This window comes from Siphateles boraxobius, unplaced genomic scaffold, assembly GCF_051911475.1.
Source record: "Siphateles boraxobius isolate OS27281-9 unplaced genomic scaffold, OSU_SipBor_1 137, whole genome shotgun sequence".
In the NCBI taxonomy this organism is placed as follows: Eukaryota; Metazoa; Chordata; class Actinopteri; order Cypriniformes; family Leuciscidae; genus Siphateles; species Siphateles boraxobius.
The window spans coordinates 808,342-830,722 of NW_027508741.1; the positions used below are offsets into that span (position 1 = coordinate 808,342).

Below are 22,381 nucleotides of genomic sequence, written 5' to 3' on the forward strand. Positions count from 1 at the left end.
AGCGAGGGACCAGGAGGAGGACAACAGACACCCCTTGTTCAACTGGTGCACAAACACTCACGCTTATCCCCGAGGATGAGCATATCCTTCAGCTAATTCATATGCATGTCGGTGGAAAATAAACAGGCAGCTCGTTAGATTTCAGCAACAATACCAGACAAGTCAAGTCAAGTCTCCTTCATTTATAAAGCGCTTTTAACAGTATGGATCGTTTCAAAGCAGCTTTACAGTGATAATAGAAATTACCGTAACAGATTGTTTAGGCTTTACAGCAGCTCTAGGATAAAGTTATTGTCCAGCTAAAGATTGATTCACTTCCGTTGCGAAGATCATTAGTTATTAACTTAGGGGCCGCTAACACAACACCGTTCTAACACAAAAACCAGCCAAAAAAAACGGTAGCACTTTACAAAAAGGTTTATTTATTAAACATTAGTTAATGTATTAACTAACATGACCTTACCATGAGCAATACATGTGTTCCTGTTTTTGCTAATCTTTGTTAATGTTAGTTAATAAAAAATACCGCTGTTCATTGTTTGTTCATGTTAGTTCACAGTGCATAAACCGTGTGTGTGTGTGTGTGTGTGTTAACAATATTTATATATAAAAAAATAAGTAAAAAAAAATGAAATTAACATTAACAAAGATTAACAAATGCTGTATAAGTGCAGTTCATAATTAGTTCATGTTAAGCAGTGATGGGAAAAACAGCGTCATAAATAAACGGCGTTAATATTTTTTTCAGTAACGAGTAATCAATCGAATTACTGTTTCCTCCGTTACAACGCTTTACCGTTACTGACAATAAAATGCAGCATTACTATAATTGAGCTCACAGAAGCGCCATAGGATCTGCAAAGTCCTGTGTGTGTGTGTGTGTGTGTGTGTGTGTGTGCGTGTGTGCGTGTGTGCGTGTGTGTGTGTGTGTGTGTGTGTGTGTGTGTGTGCGTGTGTGTGTGTGTGTGTGTGAGGCGTGTGTGTGTGAGGCGTGTGTGTGTGTGTGTGTGTGTGCGCGTGTGTGTGTGAGAGGCGCGTGTGTGTGAGTCGTGTGTGTGTGTGTGTGTGTGTGTGTGTGTGTGTGTGTGTGTGTGTGTCTGAGGCGTGTGTGTCTGAGGCGTGTGTGTCTGAGAGCGAGCAGCATTGCGCGAGAAAGACTGAGTGTGTCCGAGCATTATATAGTTTGTTTATCAATAAATTACACATTTCAGTGTTATTTATTTTTGCTACATTGTTCAGTATTATATTGAGAGCAAGTCTTGGTAAACTGTTTACTTTTGTGAGGAAGAAAATACTTTAAGTAGGCTACAATATGTCTATAAGTTGTGAAGTTGTGTGACAGTATTATCATTTTAATTTACACAACAAAGAGTGCATGTATATTTGTTATTATTATTTATTCATTTTTGGTACATAAGAAGCATCATTTATTTTTAGACTTATTTGGAGGCCATTTGTGGTCTGTATAATAAATATTAAAAGTTCTAAACCATATATTGGGTTTTATTGTTCCACTTAGGGCTGGGCGTTATATCAAGTTTGTACAATATATCGATATTTTTTCCCCACGATATGGAATGAGGCAATACCGTTTATATCGATACAGTAGTTTGATACGAGCACATCTGAAAAAAAGTGGAGTAGGCTACGCAGTGTGAGCTCCTGCAGTAAAAGTACATAGTACAATTTGTCCTAAACATGACACAAGCTTATTAAGCGCTTCAAAATAACTGGTAAGATAGTTAACAAGTTTAAAGCAGTTTGCCCTGCCAGATGCTCGGACAGATAGCCTACTGTTAGTGACTGAAAGATAAATACTGGCGCTGTTTAATGCGTTTGAGACATGGTGCTTTCATCAGTGCTTAACTTACATTTCACAGGTATATTCTCCATCTGTAAATGTTCAAACAAATCAAACAAATATGTCCATTTCACTGTCAGGAGAGGACGAGCTTCTGCAAGTGAATCTGCGCTAAAATTCAAGCTTCCGTGAACGAGCGCAGACGAGCACAATAGAATAGTAGGGCGAAACTAAAGTAACAAAGCGATTATCTCTGAGCCCTGACTACATTTGCGTTTCAAGCTATGACAGCATGTTCAGCATGCAGCCAGTGACAGAGCTGCTAAATATCACGTGATTTCATCATCGTTTCCCGCGGTTAGGTCCGGAAAGCTATTTTCGAGTACGGCAAGTAAATTACTGAAGTGGTTATGTTTGCAGTTACATGAACAGAGTCATCGTTCATGAAAACCAGAGGAACACAAAATTAAAATATAGATGTATTGTTGTAAATGTATTGTTGTTACTTTTGACCCAACTGTGTGTTACTTTCGTCCCAACTGACGGGGTTGAAAGTAACAATGTGCAACTTATGTTCAAAGTGAAATTATACTGAAGTCATTCGACATTTGTACAAAATACCACCTGGTATTGATAGACCATACTTGTGAGTTATTAACCACAGCAAAAATATATCTCGGTCTAAAACAATATCTTTTAAAATTATGTTTTCCTGAAAAATGGTACTTTCGCCCCTGCTCTCCCCAATAATTCTGACTAAAATACATATTACTAAAATATTTGTTGTTGGAGACAATAAATGTGCCATATGTGGAATTTTAAACCTTCAAGTATATTTTTATGAAAGTGACCATTATAATGGGGTAATCAAATGCAGGCTAATATAATTAGTGTTTGCTTTTGTTTTTGTTTTTATTTTCACTTTTAGTTTAGCCTTTAGTCATTTAGTTTGTAATGTTACAAAGTTAGAATGTAATGTGATTTTAACCAACTTTTTGCACATAATATATTGCATAGCCTACATTACATTCCCTATATTTGTTTCCATATCCTTCAATATCAACATTGTTTGGAAATCATTGAGCAGGATGTGGAATAACATTTTTTGTAAATAAATACATTTTCTTTATCCAAATAGAAAAACGTAGAAAGTACCGAGATATATATCGTATATCGCCATTTAACCAAAAAATAACGAGATATGATTTTTTGGCCATATCGCCCAGCACTTGTTCCACTATAGTAATAATAATATTTACAATATTATATTGAATTTAATATCTCTTACATTGTCCCACAGCGACATTAAAATAGTGTAGATTGGTGTACAATGTTTTATAATAATAATTTAATCTATTTAGTGTCCGTTTCATTCATTTAACATATTTAATATTAGGGGCATCCAAGTTATTTGACATATTTGATTTTTTTTAACTCAATAGTTACTTTCCCAGGTAATTAGTTACTTTTTATAATGATGTAACTCAGTTACTATTTGTGAGAAGTAACTAGTAACTATAACTAATTACTTTTTTAAAGTAACATGCCTAACACTGATGTTAACTAATGTAGTTAAATGATCTTAACTAATGATCCTTATTGTAAAGTGTTACCCAAAAAAAAAAAATCGTTTTTAAGGCCTATGGTTAAAGTGCTCCTAAAGTGCTGTTAGTAATATCAATGAGCTAATAAATAAGACAATTTTTGACATGTTGACATGCAAAATTGGTTCTCATATTGGTTCTGTTGTGGTCCTTTGCTCCAGTGATCTTCCTGAAATGAAAGCTCGGAGACTTTAATGCCGTTCCTGCTCATCAAACTGCAAAACACGGCTATTCTCCGGGCAGTTTTCCCAGGAGTTTGAATTTACAATTTGTGATTGTGCATTATTCAAACATAAGCAAAAAACAAAAACTGTTGGAACCCATTATCATGACCCATGAATACGGACCTGGTTTATTCATGGTTGCATCATTACAACACATCAAATCTGAGTCAACATGCATTACAAAAGCCTTTGCATTTCACTAAAGGCTACATATAAAATCATGCAAACCACAAAATGTGTGCCTGCAGAATTCTTTAGAGAGATTTCGGTGTAAATATTTAGCCTAATTTGCAATATTAAAATAAAACTGGCAACACTTTACAATAAGGTTCATTAGTTAATGTATTAACTAACATGATCTAACAATTAGCAATATATTTGTTACTATATTAGTTAATCTTTGTTAATGTAATTTAATAAAAATCCAGCTGTTCATTGTTTGTTCATGTTAGTTCATTAACTAATGTTAACAAATACAACCTTTTTTTTTTTAATAATGTATTAGTAAATGTTGAAATTAATATTAACTAAGATTACTAAATGCGGTAGAAGTAGGGTGAGCACCCGTCCCGGTCGTCACATATTGAGAAAATGTCCCGCATCTGTTGGTTTTTAATGATCATATTAAGAAAACGTGCATGTGTTCTTTTGCCTTTTTAAGAAAGCATTTTATTATTCTTTTTGCCGCGTAGTTTTACACCTGTATTTAATAGCGCTTCGTCAGAAGTACAAATACAGCCGTTTTTAAATCCTATCCAATGGTTGAAAGCACAGGAGTAAACACGGACACTAGTGGGCTGTGACGCTGTCAATCAAAATGTGGAGCGGTGATTCGTTCATGTGTTTCTGTCCGAAAACAAATGGATAATTCCGTAAATTAAATTTAACAGAATGTATCAACTTGTTCCTGCTGTGGTTGTTTTAATTCACATCCTTTCAAAAAAATATGAACGTTTTTGGTTTAATATATTAATATATAAGACTGTCAATGATCTAATTTTTAGGGCTGAGAAAAGATTAATCGCGATTAATCGCATCCAAAATAAAAGTTTGTGTTTACATAATATATGTGCGTGCACTGTGTATAATTATTTTGTGTATATAAATACACACACATGCATGTATACATATAAGAAAAAATGTATATTTATATATAAAAAATGTATATATAATATAAATTATAAATAAATATATACAGTATATACATGCAAATATTTCTTAAATATATACATGCATGTGTGTGTATTTATATATATACAAAATAATTATACACATATATTATGTAAACACAAACTTTTATTTTGGATGCGATTAATCGCGATTAATCTTTTCACAGCCCTACTAATTTTATGTTGTTTTATATTTTATTTGTTCATTATTTATTTTGTTGGATTTTAGTTGGACTTGGTCAGAATTGTTTCAGAAATAGTGATCTGCATGATGCCTTTGGGCTCAGTGTTGTTGAATTTAAATGTCATGTAAAATAAAGACGTGTTATGTTACATTGAGATATAATGGTGTTTTCTGGAAGGGACTAAAGAACAAAGTATTTTTATCAGCTGAAATGCAGAATACAAATGTTTTTATTAAGTTAGATGAACATTATGTAACAGTTTCAGGTTATGTTTTAATGTTGGTAACATGTCCCACATTATCCCACATAAACTTATAATCGTCCCACATTTGGTTTCTTTGATGGTGGTAGAAGTATTGTTCATTCTTCGTTCATGTTAACTAAGGTAATTAAGTAAGGGTTAATACCCTCCGAGGTGTCCATTGTCAGGTTTTAATGGACGACGGCGAGGTGTGAACCGGCCGACGCGCAGCGGAGAAGTCGAAGTCCATTAAAACCTGACAATGGACACCTCGTCGGGCATTAACCCGCTTATACCATGGTCACTTGTCAAATAAAACATGTTTAAAACATTAGTTTATATTTGAATTAGGCTAAATCTAGTTTTTACAAATAATAAATAATAACTTGCCTGACGGTTTATTTAGCAACCGGAGATATTTATAGTCCGCTCAGCTTGTAGAACCCTTCAGGTTCAAAAATGCATTTTTTTTTTCATGAAACACAAAGGTAGGCATAGTTATTTCTTTATTACACATAAAACAATTAATCAAACAACAAAAACAGAGCAGCAGCGGTGTAATTTTCAAAGCTGGAGTCCATTTCTTTTTGAACAATAAAGTCTCTGAGTGTATTTACTGCCCATTTCGAATTTTTTTTCATGTTGATCTCATCTTTTTCGTCTTCTATTTGATTCAATTCTCCCGGTGTTATCTCTTTGTGTCGTTTCTCCGTTTTATTAAAATTTTTTCTTTCTTCAGCAGCATCCCAGTCGTCAAAGTGTCATATTCTCCATAAACGTTAAAAGAAATAACGAAGTCGCTCATTGTTGTATTAGTAGGCTATGTAATATCTAACTAACGTTAGATGTTTGTTTTGATAGAGCAAATTGTTGACTGCATGTTGCTATGGTTACTCACAGCTGTTGTAGGCAGCGCATTTATTTATTAATTTCGAATGGTAAACAGGCAGTTTCACCAGAACTACTTTACTAGGTGTCCTCTATCACTTTTTAACGGACACCCTGCAGCCAATCAGAATCGAGTATTCACCCAGACCATGGTATAACTAATGATAACTAATGAACCTTATTGTAAAGTGTTCAAAAATGGAATACTAACATACTGTGCATATATCTTTAAAATAAGATTATTTTTTTCAAGCCACATGACCTCATCAGGTTGCATATTTAAATCAGCAAGTGTTGTTATAATCTCAGAAATAAATACATTATTATGCATGAACCCATAGCAGTCCAACCAAATATGGATTCAATAAAAAAAAAACAATCATGGCTGATAATATCACTTACAGTACACTGAAAATGGAAGGTCGAGTGCACTGGAGTGTGGGATATAGTATTCCTGTTCAATAGTGCACATCTGGTAAATAGTAGGTCATCTGGGTATTTTATGCATATTGCATGCCACACAATATTTCCTGTACATGCACATATATACGATATATGAAACTTTGCCATGTTAAAACTTGTGTTGGTTATTGCTGCTCTGAAACGATGTGTGTTGTATGAATGTTTATGGAGACGTACTCACCATCTCATAAGCGATGACAACTTTCTTCAGGACTTCGGGCAGCAGGCCCTGGGCCTCCATGATGGGGTACTGATCTCTGAGGTTAAACAGCAGAAGCGGGCTAGCGTCCGGCGGCGGCCCGCTGAGGCGCGCAGAGAGCGCTAGGATACACTGCTTCAGGTTAGCCACCGCTGACAGACCACACAGCTCTTTAAACGGCACAATGGCGTTCTGTGGAGGACACATTACAATGTTTTACAGAACAGGATAATATCTAGAAACCAAATGTTGTGCTGCACGATTCATTAAAATGAAACCGAAATTGAATTAAATAAATATGAATATGTTTGGAGTTTCAGAGTAAAGCATGGCTGTGAGTTTGGGTCACTTTAAAGTACATTTGTAAACGCATTAAAATAATTTTACAGTTGTAATGTCAAATAAAATGATTAAATGAATTATTTTATTAAATGAATAATTTTTCTTAAATACTCTTTTTATATACTCTAAGTGTATTTTTTTAATTTAGAATTAAAAAAATATTTTTATTTAGTATTAATAATAATTATTATATAAATATTATTATTATTAATTAGTATTATTATAAATATAATTTAAGTAATAATAAAATAGTTACTATAATACATATCATTATATAAATAATAAATAGTATTATTATTAGAAATAATAATTATTTTTTATTATAAATATAAAGATAAATAATAAGTATTCTTATTATTATTATATAAATAATAATAACTAATAATATATACTAATAATATAATTATTATTATATAAATAATAATAACTAATATTACAATTATTCGTATATCAATAATAATAATAATAATTATTATTATTATTATAGTTATAATAATCTAATCACAAAACTCATAAAAAACTGAAATCATTTTTTATCATAATCATACATTCTATCAGAAAAATCCCTTAGATGTATTACAAATTGTACAAAACTGACTGGCTACTTATTTTCGGAAATGGAATACGAACATACTGTGCATATATCTTTAAAATAAGATTATAAATTTTTTTTTCAAGCCACATGACCTCATCAGGTTGCATATTTAAATCAGCAAGTGATGTCTAGTTATAATCTCATTAATAAATACATTATTATGCATGAACCCATAGCAGTCCAATCAAATATGGATTCAATTAAAAGAAAATTACAGTAAAATTACAGTCAAATTTACAGTTAAATTTTTTTTACAGTAGACTGAAAATGGCAGGTCGAGTGCACTGGAGTGTGGGGATATAGTATTCCTGTTCAATAGTGCACATCTGGTAAATAGTAGGTCATCTGGGTATTTTATGCATATTGCATGCCACACGCTATTTGCTTTACACGCACATATATACTACACACAGCGGAAATAGGAATACAGCATGGTCTTTCAAACACACCCAGTGACCTAGTTGTGGGAGGTGACGAGAAAACAAAACCAAGCTGATGGCAGCGAGTGCCGACTTCCCCATAGTGAACGTCCACAAGCAAGAAATGCAATAGGAAGTGGTTTCAGTGAGTGTGTGTTCTACAAAAGCACTGCTCTGACTGTGGGAGGATCACGTATCCTTTCTTGTGAACACTCCTCTAGTGGGTTTTAAACACAAACAACAGCAATGTTTAACAGGAGCACATTTACACAGTATAAATAGTGAATGTAGCAGAAGCGCCTGGAACTGTTTCCACAGGAAGAATGCAGTGTAAACAGAGCTATTAAAATACCCGTAATGTACAGTGTGTTATGAATAGAATAGCTTATGCTGAAATAAAGCAAACACCAAAGCAGGAGACCTTGTAAATGCTGCTTCATCTATCCTCTGATTTAAAGAATTTACATGTAAAATAATTGAGGCAATAGGGATGGCGTTATGTTAAATAACCAGAACATGTTTTTGCTGGCAATATAAAAACTAAACAATTCAAACTGTTCATTTAAATTATTCTTGATTCAAAACTCTGATTCAACCATTTATTAGCATTATTATTCAGAAAAGAAAGTAATGTGTGGCATTTTAATATACACTATATATATATATATATATATATATATATGAACAATATAAAAGTGTTTAAAACGCACATATTTGTGGATTGGAATATAATACATTTCACAACATAGTTAACAATTTATTATATACAGTATATTCAACTATTTAGACGGAAGCTAGTTATTATTGCCGTATGGATTCTTTTTTATGATGGATGGATGCATTTTCTGGGCTTCAAAATCTCGCCCCTCATTCACTCCCATTATAAAGCTTGGAAGAGCCAGGATATTTTTAAATATAACTCCGGTTGTGTTCTTCTGAAAGAAGATATAGTCATATACAACTTGGAGGGTGAGTAAATCATAAAATAATTAAAAATTTTGGGTGAACTATCCCTTTAACGGTTTATCACTTTTGAACAATAGGTGGCGCTGTGAGCAAATTGATGTGGTGTGGTCAGAGTAAGGTGACAATAACATCAATGTACCAATGCATTGAAAGTGGTTTCGTCAATTGACACGAAAACTTTTTTCTGAAAGAAAATCATAATGGCAGTCAGAAAGTTTGGCCGACTATTAGTTTCTATGTTCTCTGCATGACTCAAGGAATCTATTAAGATCAGATTCATTTTCAAAAGGCTAATTTAAGTTATTAGTAGGGCTGCACGATTAATCGCAATTTTCATGTAATCGCACTTAAACCGATTTGGCCCTTATACAAAGCATCAACATAAAGAAGCTGCATTAAAATATTATTTTGATTATAACTGATCCTAAAATATGAGTCAAATTGCTATATGTGCATTCTAAAGGCAACAGACCAAAAACCAATGAAGGGGAAACAAACTGAAACACCATCTGCGGTATAATCTTAAAACAACTAAAAAAATAACTATTTCCTGACTTCAAAATCTTCTCAGTGCTTTCCTGTTATAAGAAAGCGCTCCTTTTATCCATGAGACGGCCTAATCTCTTCTTAAGGGGATTTAACTGACACATGCCTCAGGACATACTAAACCTGTGTTATACAACATTTTTCCACATTAAATATTAAAAAGGAATTTGGCTGATCTCCTACCTGTAGCCTATATAGGAGTATATTTTCAGTTCTAATGGCTAAATAAGGGACTGTGGTTGATCTTCGAAGTATTTTTGTGCCAGTCTGACAAGTTGTGCAACATCGAGGAATTACAACTGATTAAAATCAGCCCCTTTGTTTTTTGTTTATCAGTGCCAGAGATTTCAGTTTAAATACTCATGGCCTTGTGAAGAGAAACGTCCTGTAAGCTGTGCTTCCTTCTCAGGGTCGACTTTCTGATGTGCACTACTTTTGAGAAAACTTTCTCACGCTATGAAAAGAAGATACTTGGGACAATGAAATAAGGTTGGGGAGTCTTGGCAAGCTTCAAACTAAACAAATTGTCATTTGCATACTTTGCAGATGTTTGTGAATCTCACAAAATCTTCCCAGATCATATTTCACCTAAAAATCTAAAGGAAGAAATTACATATTTTATGTCCTTAATCGTCCTACAAACAAGACCCCAGCCCACCCAAATCTCATTACCATAATGCAGATGTTTTTTAAATACAGCAATGATTTTTTCCATAATATTTACATCACCCCATCAAAAAAAATAATTAACCAAATCTAAAATTAGAAGTATATAGATAATAAACAATAACACTACAATAACAATAAAACCAACCCCCAAATATGTAATTATCATAATGCAATATGATTTAATTTATATTGCATTACATCAATGATGCCATGCTGCTCTAAATAAATAAATATTTTATGTATATCATTTATTTATTTAGCCAAATATCATTCATAAATATATACATTTTTAAATATATAAAATGTATTTCCTCTTATTTTAGATTTTGGGAGGAATGCAACAATATTCAACGAAACATGTTACTTGTGGGTTTATTATGTCTTAATAATTATAATTATAACTAATTATATCCATCTTTTTTTGCAACATGGAAATATTTTCTTTGAATGTGTGTGACTTCAGATTCATTATCGTCTATAGGCAGATAACTAGGAGAATAAATAAGTGCATTAAATGGTTAAACGACTTGAGCTATAAACCAGTGTGTTTATGATCATGATAATGAAATCAAAATAATGTTAACAATTAAAAGTTTGCAATATAAAGCAGCATAACGGACAGTTTTGGTTTAGATAAAATAACTGTAAGCAAATGACAACGAAAGCCAGACACATTCAAGTTACAAATAGCCGCACCTGTTCTTTTAATAATAAAGTGGACAGAGCCTTTCTGGCATTCATTTGAAAACAAGTCTGTTTCTCAGTGTAAGCGTTATCTCACCTGCATGTTCTCTCTGAGATCGGTGGCCTCCTTTAATGGCTGTGCAGCAGATTTAAAGACTTCATCTACAGCCTTGATGAGAAGTATCCTCATACTGGCGTATTCCCGACCCTTCTTACTCTTGCGGACTGAAAGCCCCCTTTTGTGAGGCTTACCGCCACCACGGCGGTTTGTAATGGCCACGTGGACGAAGAGCCAGGCGTGTGGAAGGACTTCACCCGTCAGAGACTGGAGGGGAATGTGGCGAAAGCCTGGCTGAATGCATTCAAACGGGATTGTGTACTGACCGATAAACTCGTCCCCAATGTAGTCGTCATCCAGAACGACAAAGCGCACCATTGCCAGTTCCGGAAGGTTAATCTGAAACTCGAAACTCTCATCAAAGATTGGGTTGTCGCCATTCTGATGGACCGTTTTAGTCCTTTGCTCTGCACAATCTGCAGGGATGCCATGGATTTCAACGTAAACGTAGGGATCGACCACATCACCTTTAGCGCCTGAGCCTTTGGGTTTGGGGAAATTTTGTCCGCTAATGATCTTTATGTGAAGGAGCTGTGGAGACACTCCCGGAACTGAGTCTTTAGTATTGGCACTGAAATAAGACACTTGCTCCCTCATGATAGCTGGGCGTAGGACGTAACCACAGTTCCCATTCTGTCTAAACCAGCCGATGTTGAGGTCCATCATGAGACCTGGTGTTTGATAGTTCATTGCTACTATTTGACAGCCACATTTCCAAAAGTCCTGCGGGTTCATGTTGCTGGAATCGATTCGCATTGGGCTTGGGTAAACCCTCGCTAGGAACTTCTTGTTGTAGTTAACGAAGTCACCAGGGTGGTCAGTAGCACAACGACTGGCAAAGACCTCATTGAATGAGCAGAGCTCCCAGTGCTTCTGGTTCTGGAAAGCAGATTGAAAATCCTTAAAACTTACAGACTTGCATAAGGTTACCATTTCGGAGAGATCCTTGGAAAGCTGGAAGTTCTTGGGTTGAACAACTGTCCGCTGTTCACTCCCCTCGTTGTTCATCCGTTGAGACATTTCTGCACCCTCGTCCTCATCCGTCACCTCGCCTTCGGAGCCGGTGCAGTTGCTCGCCAGTTTCTTTCCTTTCAGAAGAATCTTTCCCTTTAAGTCCGAGGGGGACGGAAGGTAGCTGTCGTCAAGGTTAGGGGGATCCGAGTGAATTCTGTCTCCAAGTATTTTCTTCAGGTGTTGAAACATTACCTTCTGCTGCTTCAAGGAACAGTGGTTCTCCAAGCACAGGATCAGAGGAAACTCTGAGGCCACGAAAGCATACTTGTTGATGATGTCGATGACGCTGCGAAAGACAATCTGTGAGGTCATCGTGTGGCCCGTGTAGATGAGCGGTTCGTTATCGGGCCCGTCCCACACATCAAGTTCCACACTCCTGCAACCCATCTTTAGGGCACGGATGTAGCCGTTAATGTCTGAGGGACCCTTGAACTGGTCCTCAATCAGGTATGTATTGTGAGAAGAGTTTATGTAATAGTGGGAAAGGGGTTGGTTCATGTCTTGGCACACTGTTTTTTGCTCAGGATCAAAGATGTGGCATTCCCCTGACATGAGGTAATTGGTAAATCCATCCAGGGAGAGCCATCCCTTGAGTTGCCCTTCCTTTGAGGGTTCATACTTCTGAATAACCTCCACACTGATGTCTTCGCTCACCTTCGCCATGCCTTGCTCTGCCTCTAAAAAGATCATCAGATCCTTGGTGTCAAGGAATTCCTTGTTGCTTGAGAACTGCACCAGCAAAAAATAGATTTCTGGTCTCGTGCAAAGGTCGTGAAAGACTTCGATGAACTCCTCCTTGGTCACGTTAGAACCGGTTTTATCCCTCGCTTTGTGCAACTCTTTGAACTTCAGCTCTATCTTGACATTTTTCACTCCAGGACTTAAGTTCTTGATCATCTGTACGGCTGAACAAAGACTAATGCATTTCCCCCCAATGATGTTTGCTTCGTCGAATAGGTCACCCAACCATGATGCACGCATGTTGTCCTGACAGCTCTGAATCATATTAAGAGTGTGTTTTCCGTAAGATATTAAGTACCTGAGTCCAGTCACCCATATATTTGCTACATCGGCTGAATTTGCCACTAAATCAAGCGATTCGTAGTTCTCCCCATAGATGATGGAGAATGCGCAGTCCTCAGAAATCTGATCCGAAATCCCATTGGCCCTGAACGTGTCTGTGTTCTTACCGGTTCGCACCTCTTTAATTGATTTTATGTCAATCTTTGCCTTGTCAGACTCTTTTTTGGACGGCTCCCACCGCAGAGATTGCATGTCGGCGTCAAGGAGAAAGTAACGCTGGTAGACTCTAGAGTTGGAGCGCACTTTCCTCAGTTCAGACCCGTCCACCATAGAATTAATGCAGTCGCTTGCACTGCTGATCTTCTTCTCTGTTGGCATGCTACTGAACGACACAGTCTTTTTCCTTTCCTTGCACCGCCTGGAACCATCCTGGAAAATAAAGCAATTTATCATCAGTATTGAACTACTAGAGTATAATATGATGAACACTTTCAGAAAACATGCTTGAAAGGACACATTTTGTTTAGGGGTGTAGCGATACATGTATTCGTATTGAACCGTTCGGTACGAGGCTTTCGGTTCGGTACGCATTACAAACCGAAAGATTCGTTGGACCATTTTTCCTGCCGACCAAAATGGCGCGACCACCACAATGTTGCGCAACATCAAATGGCAAACATAATGAAAGCGGAACGAAACTGCGCTACTCATTATTTTATGCTTCACGGAGCGTTTATCAGATTGGACCAAGGCAGCGCGAACCGATCTTGATCAAGCGACACTGTTTCTACAGCGCTGAGAGATCCAGTAAACGAAGCATTTGAATTCGCCACTGAAGGAATAAAATCGCTGCGAGATCTAGTGAGAAACATTAAAATTTCAGATCAAACAGCGCTGACGTGCAAACCAGGAGAAACATTGTTCCATGAATGAACTAGTTATAGGCTTTAAGTCCACAGATCAGCAACATTGGATTTACTGTAATAACACTCACTGTAACCATGGACGTTTGGCAGGAATAGTAAAATGCTTTCAAGTACATCACACATCTTTTTCCAGCACTTCAAAACTCTAATATTTTCATATTTAAATGTTATTTTTAATATGATGATCATAACATTATTTGTTCATCCTTCAAAGATTACCCCCATTTATAAAACTAAAAGTTTCAAGATGTAGGAAAACTCACACTTAGTTAAAAATCAGTTTTCTTTTAATAAATATGAAATTTCTCTCGCATTTCTTTCTTTTTGCTGTATCGAAAACGTACCGAACCGCGACACCACTGTATCGTATCGGACCGAACCGTCAATTTTGTGAACCGTCACACCCCTAATTTTGTTTGATTATTCATTATTTTATTTCACTTTCAGTACCTGTCGTTCAAAGGTTTGCAATCGGTAAGATTTTTTGATGTTTTTAAAAGAAGTTTTAACCAAGTCTGCAATTATTTGATCAAAAATACAGTAAAAACAGTGAAATATTATTACAGTTTAAAATAGCCGTTTTCTATGTGAATATATAGAAAATGTTTATTTATTTCTGTGATCAAAGCTGAATTTTCAGCATCATTACTCCAGTCTTCAGTGTCACATGATCCTTCAGAAATCATTCTAATATGATTATCAATTTTGAAAACAGTTGCTATTTAAGACCAGTAATGTGCAATATAGTAAATACAAATACATTATTGATTACATGTTGATTTTAACATCAAAGTTGCATTTTTAAGTATGCAAATTAACAAAATACAAACTAGAGTTTTCCTGTATTTTCACTGTTGTTGTGATAATGTATCACTGTGTTGTGACCAAAAAAACAAGAACATCAATGTGTCCTTTTCTTTTAAACCACCCTGAGCCTAGAGGCAGGAAAATATTGAGCTACACCAGGCTTAATTAAGAAAATAATTGCATCCTTTTCACAAAGAGAGAGAAGTCTTCCCTGGGTATGTGTGGTCTAAAAATGCAATATAAATGTAAACATTCTTAGCACTATTTCTATCACATATCACATATAAAATCATGCAACCGGTACTGTATATCAGAATAGACCGTGAAAAATCATGATTGGTGCTTCCTTATTTTATTGGGAACATTTAAATAAAGGTGACTTGACTATTTTTTGCCTCTTCATTAAACAAAGAAGCTGTATTAGGATAAAAACTGTTAGGTAAAAATACTTGCAGTGTTTAATAATGTTTTGTAATTCCAAGTCCTTTCAGATCTGATGATGACAAGCAGAATCACTACAACTCTTCCAGCCACAGCCTTAGATAAAATCAACTGAAAAGACATTAAATCTCACTTATTACAAACCAGACGTACTTTATTTCTGTCATTTGTCTACAGCTCTTTTTGAGAATTAAAAGGTTTAGATGTTGATGTTTTGTTGGAGTCTTCAATGCTGGTAATAAAAAATAAAAAGTTCTAAATTTTTTGTGTGTGCTATTTGCAGTTACTCATTTTAAATGGGTAATTTGTAAGGAATTAATTTTATTAATTCTAACTCAATTCTAATTTGTTAAATTTAATTAATAATATTGCTTGTAACCTGTTGCCACAATTTTACTGAGTAGATTTAATGTATTGTATACTTTCTAAAAAACAACATTATAAATCATTATTTATAAAACAGATATTGCATTTAAATAAAAGTAAAAGTATTTTGAGTGTAAAAGTTCACAAAAAAAGTGCCAAATGCCTAAAAAGTGTTTTGAATATCCCCGATTTCCAAAAGAATCATTAGTATGTGAATCTGTAAAACAAAAGCTGCACAATTGAGATGAAAAAAGTAGTGGCTTATGTTATGCAAAAGTACTGAATTTACTGGATTATCCATAAATAGGCATTCATGCATCACATGGTTATTTAAATTACTTCCATAATCTTATTTCCAGGTGAAAGAGAGGATCAATGAGGAAAAATGAAGCTTTAATCTACTTTTGACTGGATCATGAACACTCTGCATTACATACCAGAATGGAGTCAGATTCATGTAATAATAAAGACAATAAATAAAGAAAAATGTATAATGATTTAGTTAACACATACAATGATATACGGTTACATCACCCATAATTAAGTGTGTGTAATGCTCCGAATACGCAAGATAATATTAGGCTGAGCAGAAACTGTAGCGTTTGCTCCGGGGACCATGAGCCCTAGAGACAGACAGAAGATAGGACATTATATAACAGACTCATTCCTTCATTTTAATTACAGACCTTTGAGCTTTATCTATTCCAACATGAAATACCAATAAAGAAGACTTCTTTGGGAGTTTATGTCGCTATGATCTGTTTCCATTATGTCAACACTTATCAAATTCCAATAATTCAAGTAAAAAAGCATTGTTTTTGGCACACTAACATCCCTCTAAAAAAAAAGCTGGGTAGTTTTAACCCAATTTTGGGTCAAGTATGGTCGAACCCAAATGTTGGGTTAAAAATGTAATTAAAAAATTTAACCCACCGGCTGAGATTGTCCATATTTGACCCAAAGTTGGTTTGAAACAACCCAGCATTTTCTTAGAGGTGCTCGACCTGCTCATAAACTTCAGAGTGTTTTTACCCGTCAGCAAACACAGGCATTCCCTTTGTCCCGTGGTAACCCCTGTGCCATGAGAGTCAGCCCAAAATCTGCTCCCCGTCTCTCAATATGACCCAGCACTTAATGAGAGTAATGGCCCATGCCAGTGTCAATGGCTTTGGTCCACTGGAAATTTATTCTAGCTGGGTCAAAGGAAATGTGCCTTCCTGTTGGAAAGAACTGAGCTTTGGAGGTTAACCTATTTCTGGTTCTGCAGTGTGATCAGAAAACATCAATGGGGAAAATTAGCTTTCGAAAATCCTTTTCCAAACAATATGCAATATGTTTAAAACTATTGTAATCATTTCATACATATTTTAAATTTATAACAATATCACTGTATCTTTATGTCTGTTAAATTGTGTTAAAACCACAATTTTAAAAGCAAATTTAAATACAGACACACACACACACACACACACACACACACACACACACACACACACACACACACACACACACACATATACTATTGTATATACAGTTTGGGGTCTGTAAGATTTTTTCTATGTTTTTGAAAGGAGTCTCTTCTGCTCATTTATTTGATAAAAAAAACAGTAATATTGTGAAATATTTTTCCAATTTAAAATTAACTATCTATTTTAATATATTTTAAAATGTAATTTATTCCAGTGATCAAAGCTGAATTTTCAGCATCTTTACTCCAGTCTTCAGTGTCACATGATCCTTCAGAAATCATTCTAATATGATGATTTGCTGCTCAAAAATCATTTATGAATATTATATCAATATTGAAAACAGTTCATATTTTTATAGAAACAGTAATACATTTTGTTGCAGGATTCTTTGATGAATAGAAATTCAAAAGAACAGCTTTTATTTGAAATATAATTTAAGTAACGTACTGTAAATAGGTCGCCATGGCAACGCAGTGACGTGACGTCATGTGAAAACAAGCTATTATCAATTGAATGCATCCTTTCTAAATGAATAGTATTAATTTCTTTTGAAAAAAAAATCTGCTGTTGCACAATATTAAACTGCACATTCAAAACACTATTCTTTTTCTATCTCGCATGCTTTCCTATTTCCTTAAGGAAATACAAATGTTTAAAGTGACAGGCATCAAACAGCTCTTCAATAGTTAGCTATAGTTGATTATCCAGCACAATCCTTCAATAGAGTTAGCTATAGTTGATTATCCAGCACAACTCTTCAATAGAGTTAGCTATAGTTGATTATCCAGCACAATCCTTCAATAGAGTTAGCTATAGTTGATTATCCAGCACAACTCTTCAATAGAGTTAGCTATAGTTGATTATCCAGCACAACTCTTCAATAGAGTTAGCTATAGTTGATTATCCAGCACAACTCTTCAATAGAGTTAGCTATAGTTGATTATCCAGCACAACTCTTCAACAGAGTTAGCTATAGTTGATTATCCAGCACAACACTTCAATAGAGTTAGCTATAGTTGATTATCCAGCACAATCCTTCAATAGAGTTAGCTATAGTTGATTATCCAGCACAATCCTTCAATAGAGTTAGCTATAGTTGATTATCCAGCACAATCCTTCAATAGAGTTAGCTAAAGTTGATTATCCAGCACAACTCTTCAACAGAGTTAGCTATAGTTGATTTTCCAGCACAACACTTCAATAGAGTTAGCTATAGTTGATTATACAGCACAACTCTTCAATAGAGTTAGCTATAGTTGATTATCCAGCACAATCCTTCAATAGAGTAAGCTATAGTTGATTATCCAGCACAATCCTTCAATAGAGTTAGCTAAAGTTGATTATCCAGCACAACTCTTCAATAGAGTTAGCTAAAGTTGATTATCCAGCACAACTCTTCAATAGAATTAGCTATAGTTGATTATCCAGCACAATCCTTCAATAGAGTTAGCTATAGTTGATTATACAGCACAACTCTTCAATAGAGTTAGCTAAAGTTGATTATCCAGCACAACACTTCAATAGAGTTAGCTATAGTTGATTATCCAGCACAATCCTTCAATAGAGTTAGCTAAAGTTGATTATCCAGCACAACTCTTCAATAGAGTAAGCTAAAGTTGATTATCCAGCACAACACTTCAATAGAGTTAGCTAAAGTTGATTATCCAGCACAACTCTTCAATAGAGTTAGCTATAGTTGATATATCCAGCACAACTCTTCAATAGAGTTAGCTAAAGTTGATTATCCAGCACAACTCTTCAATAGAGTTAGCTAAAGTTGATAATATCCAGCACAACTCTTCAATAGAGTTAGCTAAAGTTGATTTTCCAGCACAACTCTTCAATAGAGTTAGCTAAAGTTGATTATCAGGCACAACTCTTCAATAGAGTTAACTAAAGTTGATTATCCAGCACAACTCTTCAAAAGAGTTAGCTATAGTTGATATATCCAGCACAACTCTTCAATAGAGTTAGGTAAAGTTGATTATCCAGCACAACTCTTCAATAGAGTTAGCTATAGTTGATATATCCAGCACAACTCTTCAACAGAGTTAGTTAAAGTTGATTATCCAGCACAACTCTTCAATAGAGTAAGCTAAAGTTGATTATCCAGCACAACTCTTCAATAGAGTTAGCTATAGTTGATATATCCAGCACAACTCTTCAAAAGAGTTAGCTAAAGTTGATTATCCAGCACAACTCTTCAATAGAGTTAGCTATAGTTGATATATCCAGCACAACTCTTCAATAGAGTTAGCTAAAGTTGATTATCCAGCACAACTCTTCAATAGAGTTAGCTATAGTTGATTATCCAGCACAACTCTTCAATAGAGTTAGCTATAGTTGATATATCCAGCACAACTCTTCAATAGAGTTAGCTATAGTTGGTTATCCAGCACAACTCTTCAATAGAGTTAGCTATAGTTGATATATCCAGCACAACTCTTCAATAGAGTTAGTTAAAGTTGATTATCCAGCACAACTCTTCAATAGAGTTAGCTATAGTTGATATATCCAGCACAACTCTTCAATAGAGTTAGTTAAAGTTGATTATCCAGCACAACTCTTCAATAGAGTTAGCTATAGTTGATTATCCAGCACAACACTTCAATAGAGTTAGCTATAGTTGATATATCCAGCACAACTCTTCAATAGAGTTAGCTAAAGTTGATTATCCAGCACAACTCTTCAATAGAGTTAGCTATAGTTGATTATCCAGCACAAATCTTCAATAGAGTTAGCTATAGTTGATATATCCAGCACAACTCTTCAATAGAGTTAAAGTTGATTATCCAGCACAACTCTTCAATAGAGTTAGCTATAGTTGATTATCCAGCACAACTCTTCAATAGAGTTAGCTGTAGTTGATTATCCAGCACAACACTTCAATAGAGTTAGTTAAAGTTGATTATCCAGCACAACTCTTCAATAGAGTTAGCTATAGTTGATTATCCAGCACACGAGTGTGTTTTCTGCTAGACTTGACGGGGTATTATTGTGTAAGGATCCGGAGGCCTGGAAACAGCGGTCAACTCTTGCATAATGCACATTCCTCAAGTCTCATGCAGACTTTTCAAGAATTAGTCAAAACATTATCTTACGCTTTAACCTTCTCTGCTCAAGCTGACACGTTCAGGAAATGACTGACCAGAAACATTTTAATTTTTTAGACAGTGATAAAAATAACATGACACGCATGACAACACCGCGGACCACATCTACAACCGATAGGAGCCGTTGGCAAGATCATTTGTGAGAAACCGACCACCATCTGAGACTCGAGACGCTCGAGGTCTCGGCAGACAGACCTAAGAATATCTTATGCACTTTTATTTTTTGGCAATTACAAAAAAATATGATTAAATTTCAAAACATTTTCATCCTGTCTGATAAAGTGAAAAGGTACAAAACTGTTTAAAGGTTAGGGGTCACAAAGATGTTTTAAAGTCTCTTCTTGTTCAACAAGGCTGCATTTATTTGATCAAAAATACAGAAAACTGAAAACTAAAATAGTTGTTTTCAATGTGAATATATAGTAAAGTGTCATTTACTCCTGTGATCATTTCAGCATCATTACTCCAGTCTTCAGTAGCCGTGTTTCCATTACCCTTCAAATTGCGCAAAATAAAATTGCGGATTGAAAATACGCCCAATGGAAACACGTCAATTTCGCAAAAACTCCCATTTATCGTAAAAAAGTTTTTAGGCTCGCGTGAGGTGGTTTTTCAGGCAATTCAAAAAATAATTATTTCATAAAACTGCAATGGAAACGTTTTTTGCGCATTTACAGGTCACCTGACGTAGATGACGAGGTGTGTTTGGACAGAATACGAGACAGAGTTCTTTATTAAATTCATAAAAGACAAAATAATTACAGGAATACTGGATTATAAACCTCAAAGAAACGCCACAATCACGACCTCGAAGCAGAAATGAGGGAGAAACACCCAGAAACTCCTCATATGTGCCGCTCAGTATGAGGGTCTTTCCATGTCATTAATGCTTGATAACACACACACACGTCTCCTTCGATTAATAATGGCCAGTGCAGTGGCTGCGATATACGTAAACCCACCAACATCCGTCGCCAGGAAAAAATTAAGTTTTAACATCATTTCGCATTCGTTTTTTGTCGACATTTAGAAAAAAATCGTAAAAGTTTTGCGCAAATCTGTAATGGAAACGCGCCTAGTGTCACATGATACGTCAGAAATCATTCTAATATGATAATTTGCTGCTCAAGGAACATTTATGATTATTATCAATGTTGAAAACAGTTGAGCTGCTTCATATGTTTAGTGGTAAACATTTTTTTTTTTCCAGGATTCTTTGATGAATGGAAAGATCAAATTATTTGAAATAGAATCATTTGTAACATTATAAATGTCACGTTTGATAAAGTTAATGCAGATAAAGTTAATCTTCTTAAACTTTCAATGTAGGGGGAGTAAACAAACACTCAGAATACATTATATATTATATTATAGTAGACTTTTTTGAAGGACTTTGAAAAGCGTGACAAGAGTCTGCGCTCTTTTGAGGTCACAGTTCAGGATAGTCACCACCAAATTTGGGAGTTTGTGTGTTCCTCATCAGCCAATCAGTGTCGTCCTGATGTCATTATTGCTGTGGCTCTAGAGTGGTCAGTCACATGACATTTGGTTTACACAGAACAGTTCGACAGGCCTGTAAAATTCCCCTTTCCAAGCAGCACTGCAAGAGAAACCAGCAGAAACAAACAGCACTAATTTAATAAGTTTAGTTTCAGATCTTGAAAGAAAATCCCTGGCTTTTCGCCACCTCATGTAGACTTAGCTGAATCCTCATACCAAACGTTCTCAGGAAAAGCCGAACCGCATGACTAAATATAATCTGCCTGATCTGAGAAGAGGTCAGACGTGCGTTGACCTTTAGGTGTGGCCGGTTTCTGTTCTGAAGTCGTGTCTTTGAGGCCAGGCGTCCTTCCCGAGGATTTCCTTACGGCGTATAAGGGACGCCCTTACATCCCAGTGCTAGAAAAACAATGCTGTAAAAAACCCTCAGTGTCTGAACAGCCGTTTCGTTATTTCCGTTAAAAAGTCTATTTATGTCCAGTTACGTAATGACCGCCTGTTTTCAGGCCTGCTGGGATCAGGTCAGCCGTTTCATTGTTTTAATGCACACAGTTTGATTACGGTTCACATGAATGCCGACATTCCTCATCAAATCACATTACTCTAATAA

At 35.4% G+C, this 22,381-nt stretch overlaps 1 protein-coding gene across 1 annotated transcript in view; it reads right to left on the minus strand.

Annotated features, from left to right (window-relative positions):
* The window catches only part of plcl2 (phospholipase C like 2), a 71,283-nt gene that overhangs the window by 31,577 nt on the left and 17,325 nt on the right, over positions 1–22,381 (minus strand). Inside the window, exons 2-3 of the mRNA XM_077229923.1 lie at positions 11,092–13,578; positions 6,756–6,965 (exon numbers count right to left, since the gene is read on the minus strand). Of these exons, the coding sequence (XP_077086038.1) occupies positions 6,756–6,965; positions 11,092–13,578 (2,697 nt within the window). The remainder of the gene's footprint in view (positions 1–6,755; positions 6,966–11,091; positions 13,579–22,381) is intronic.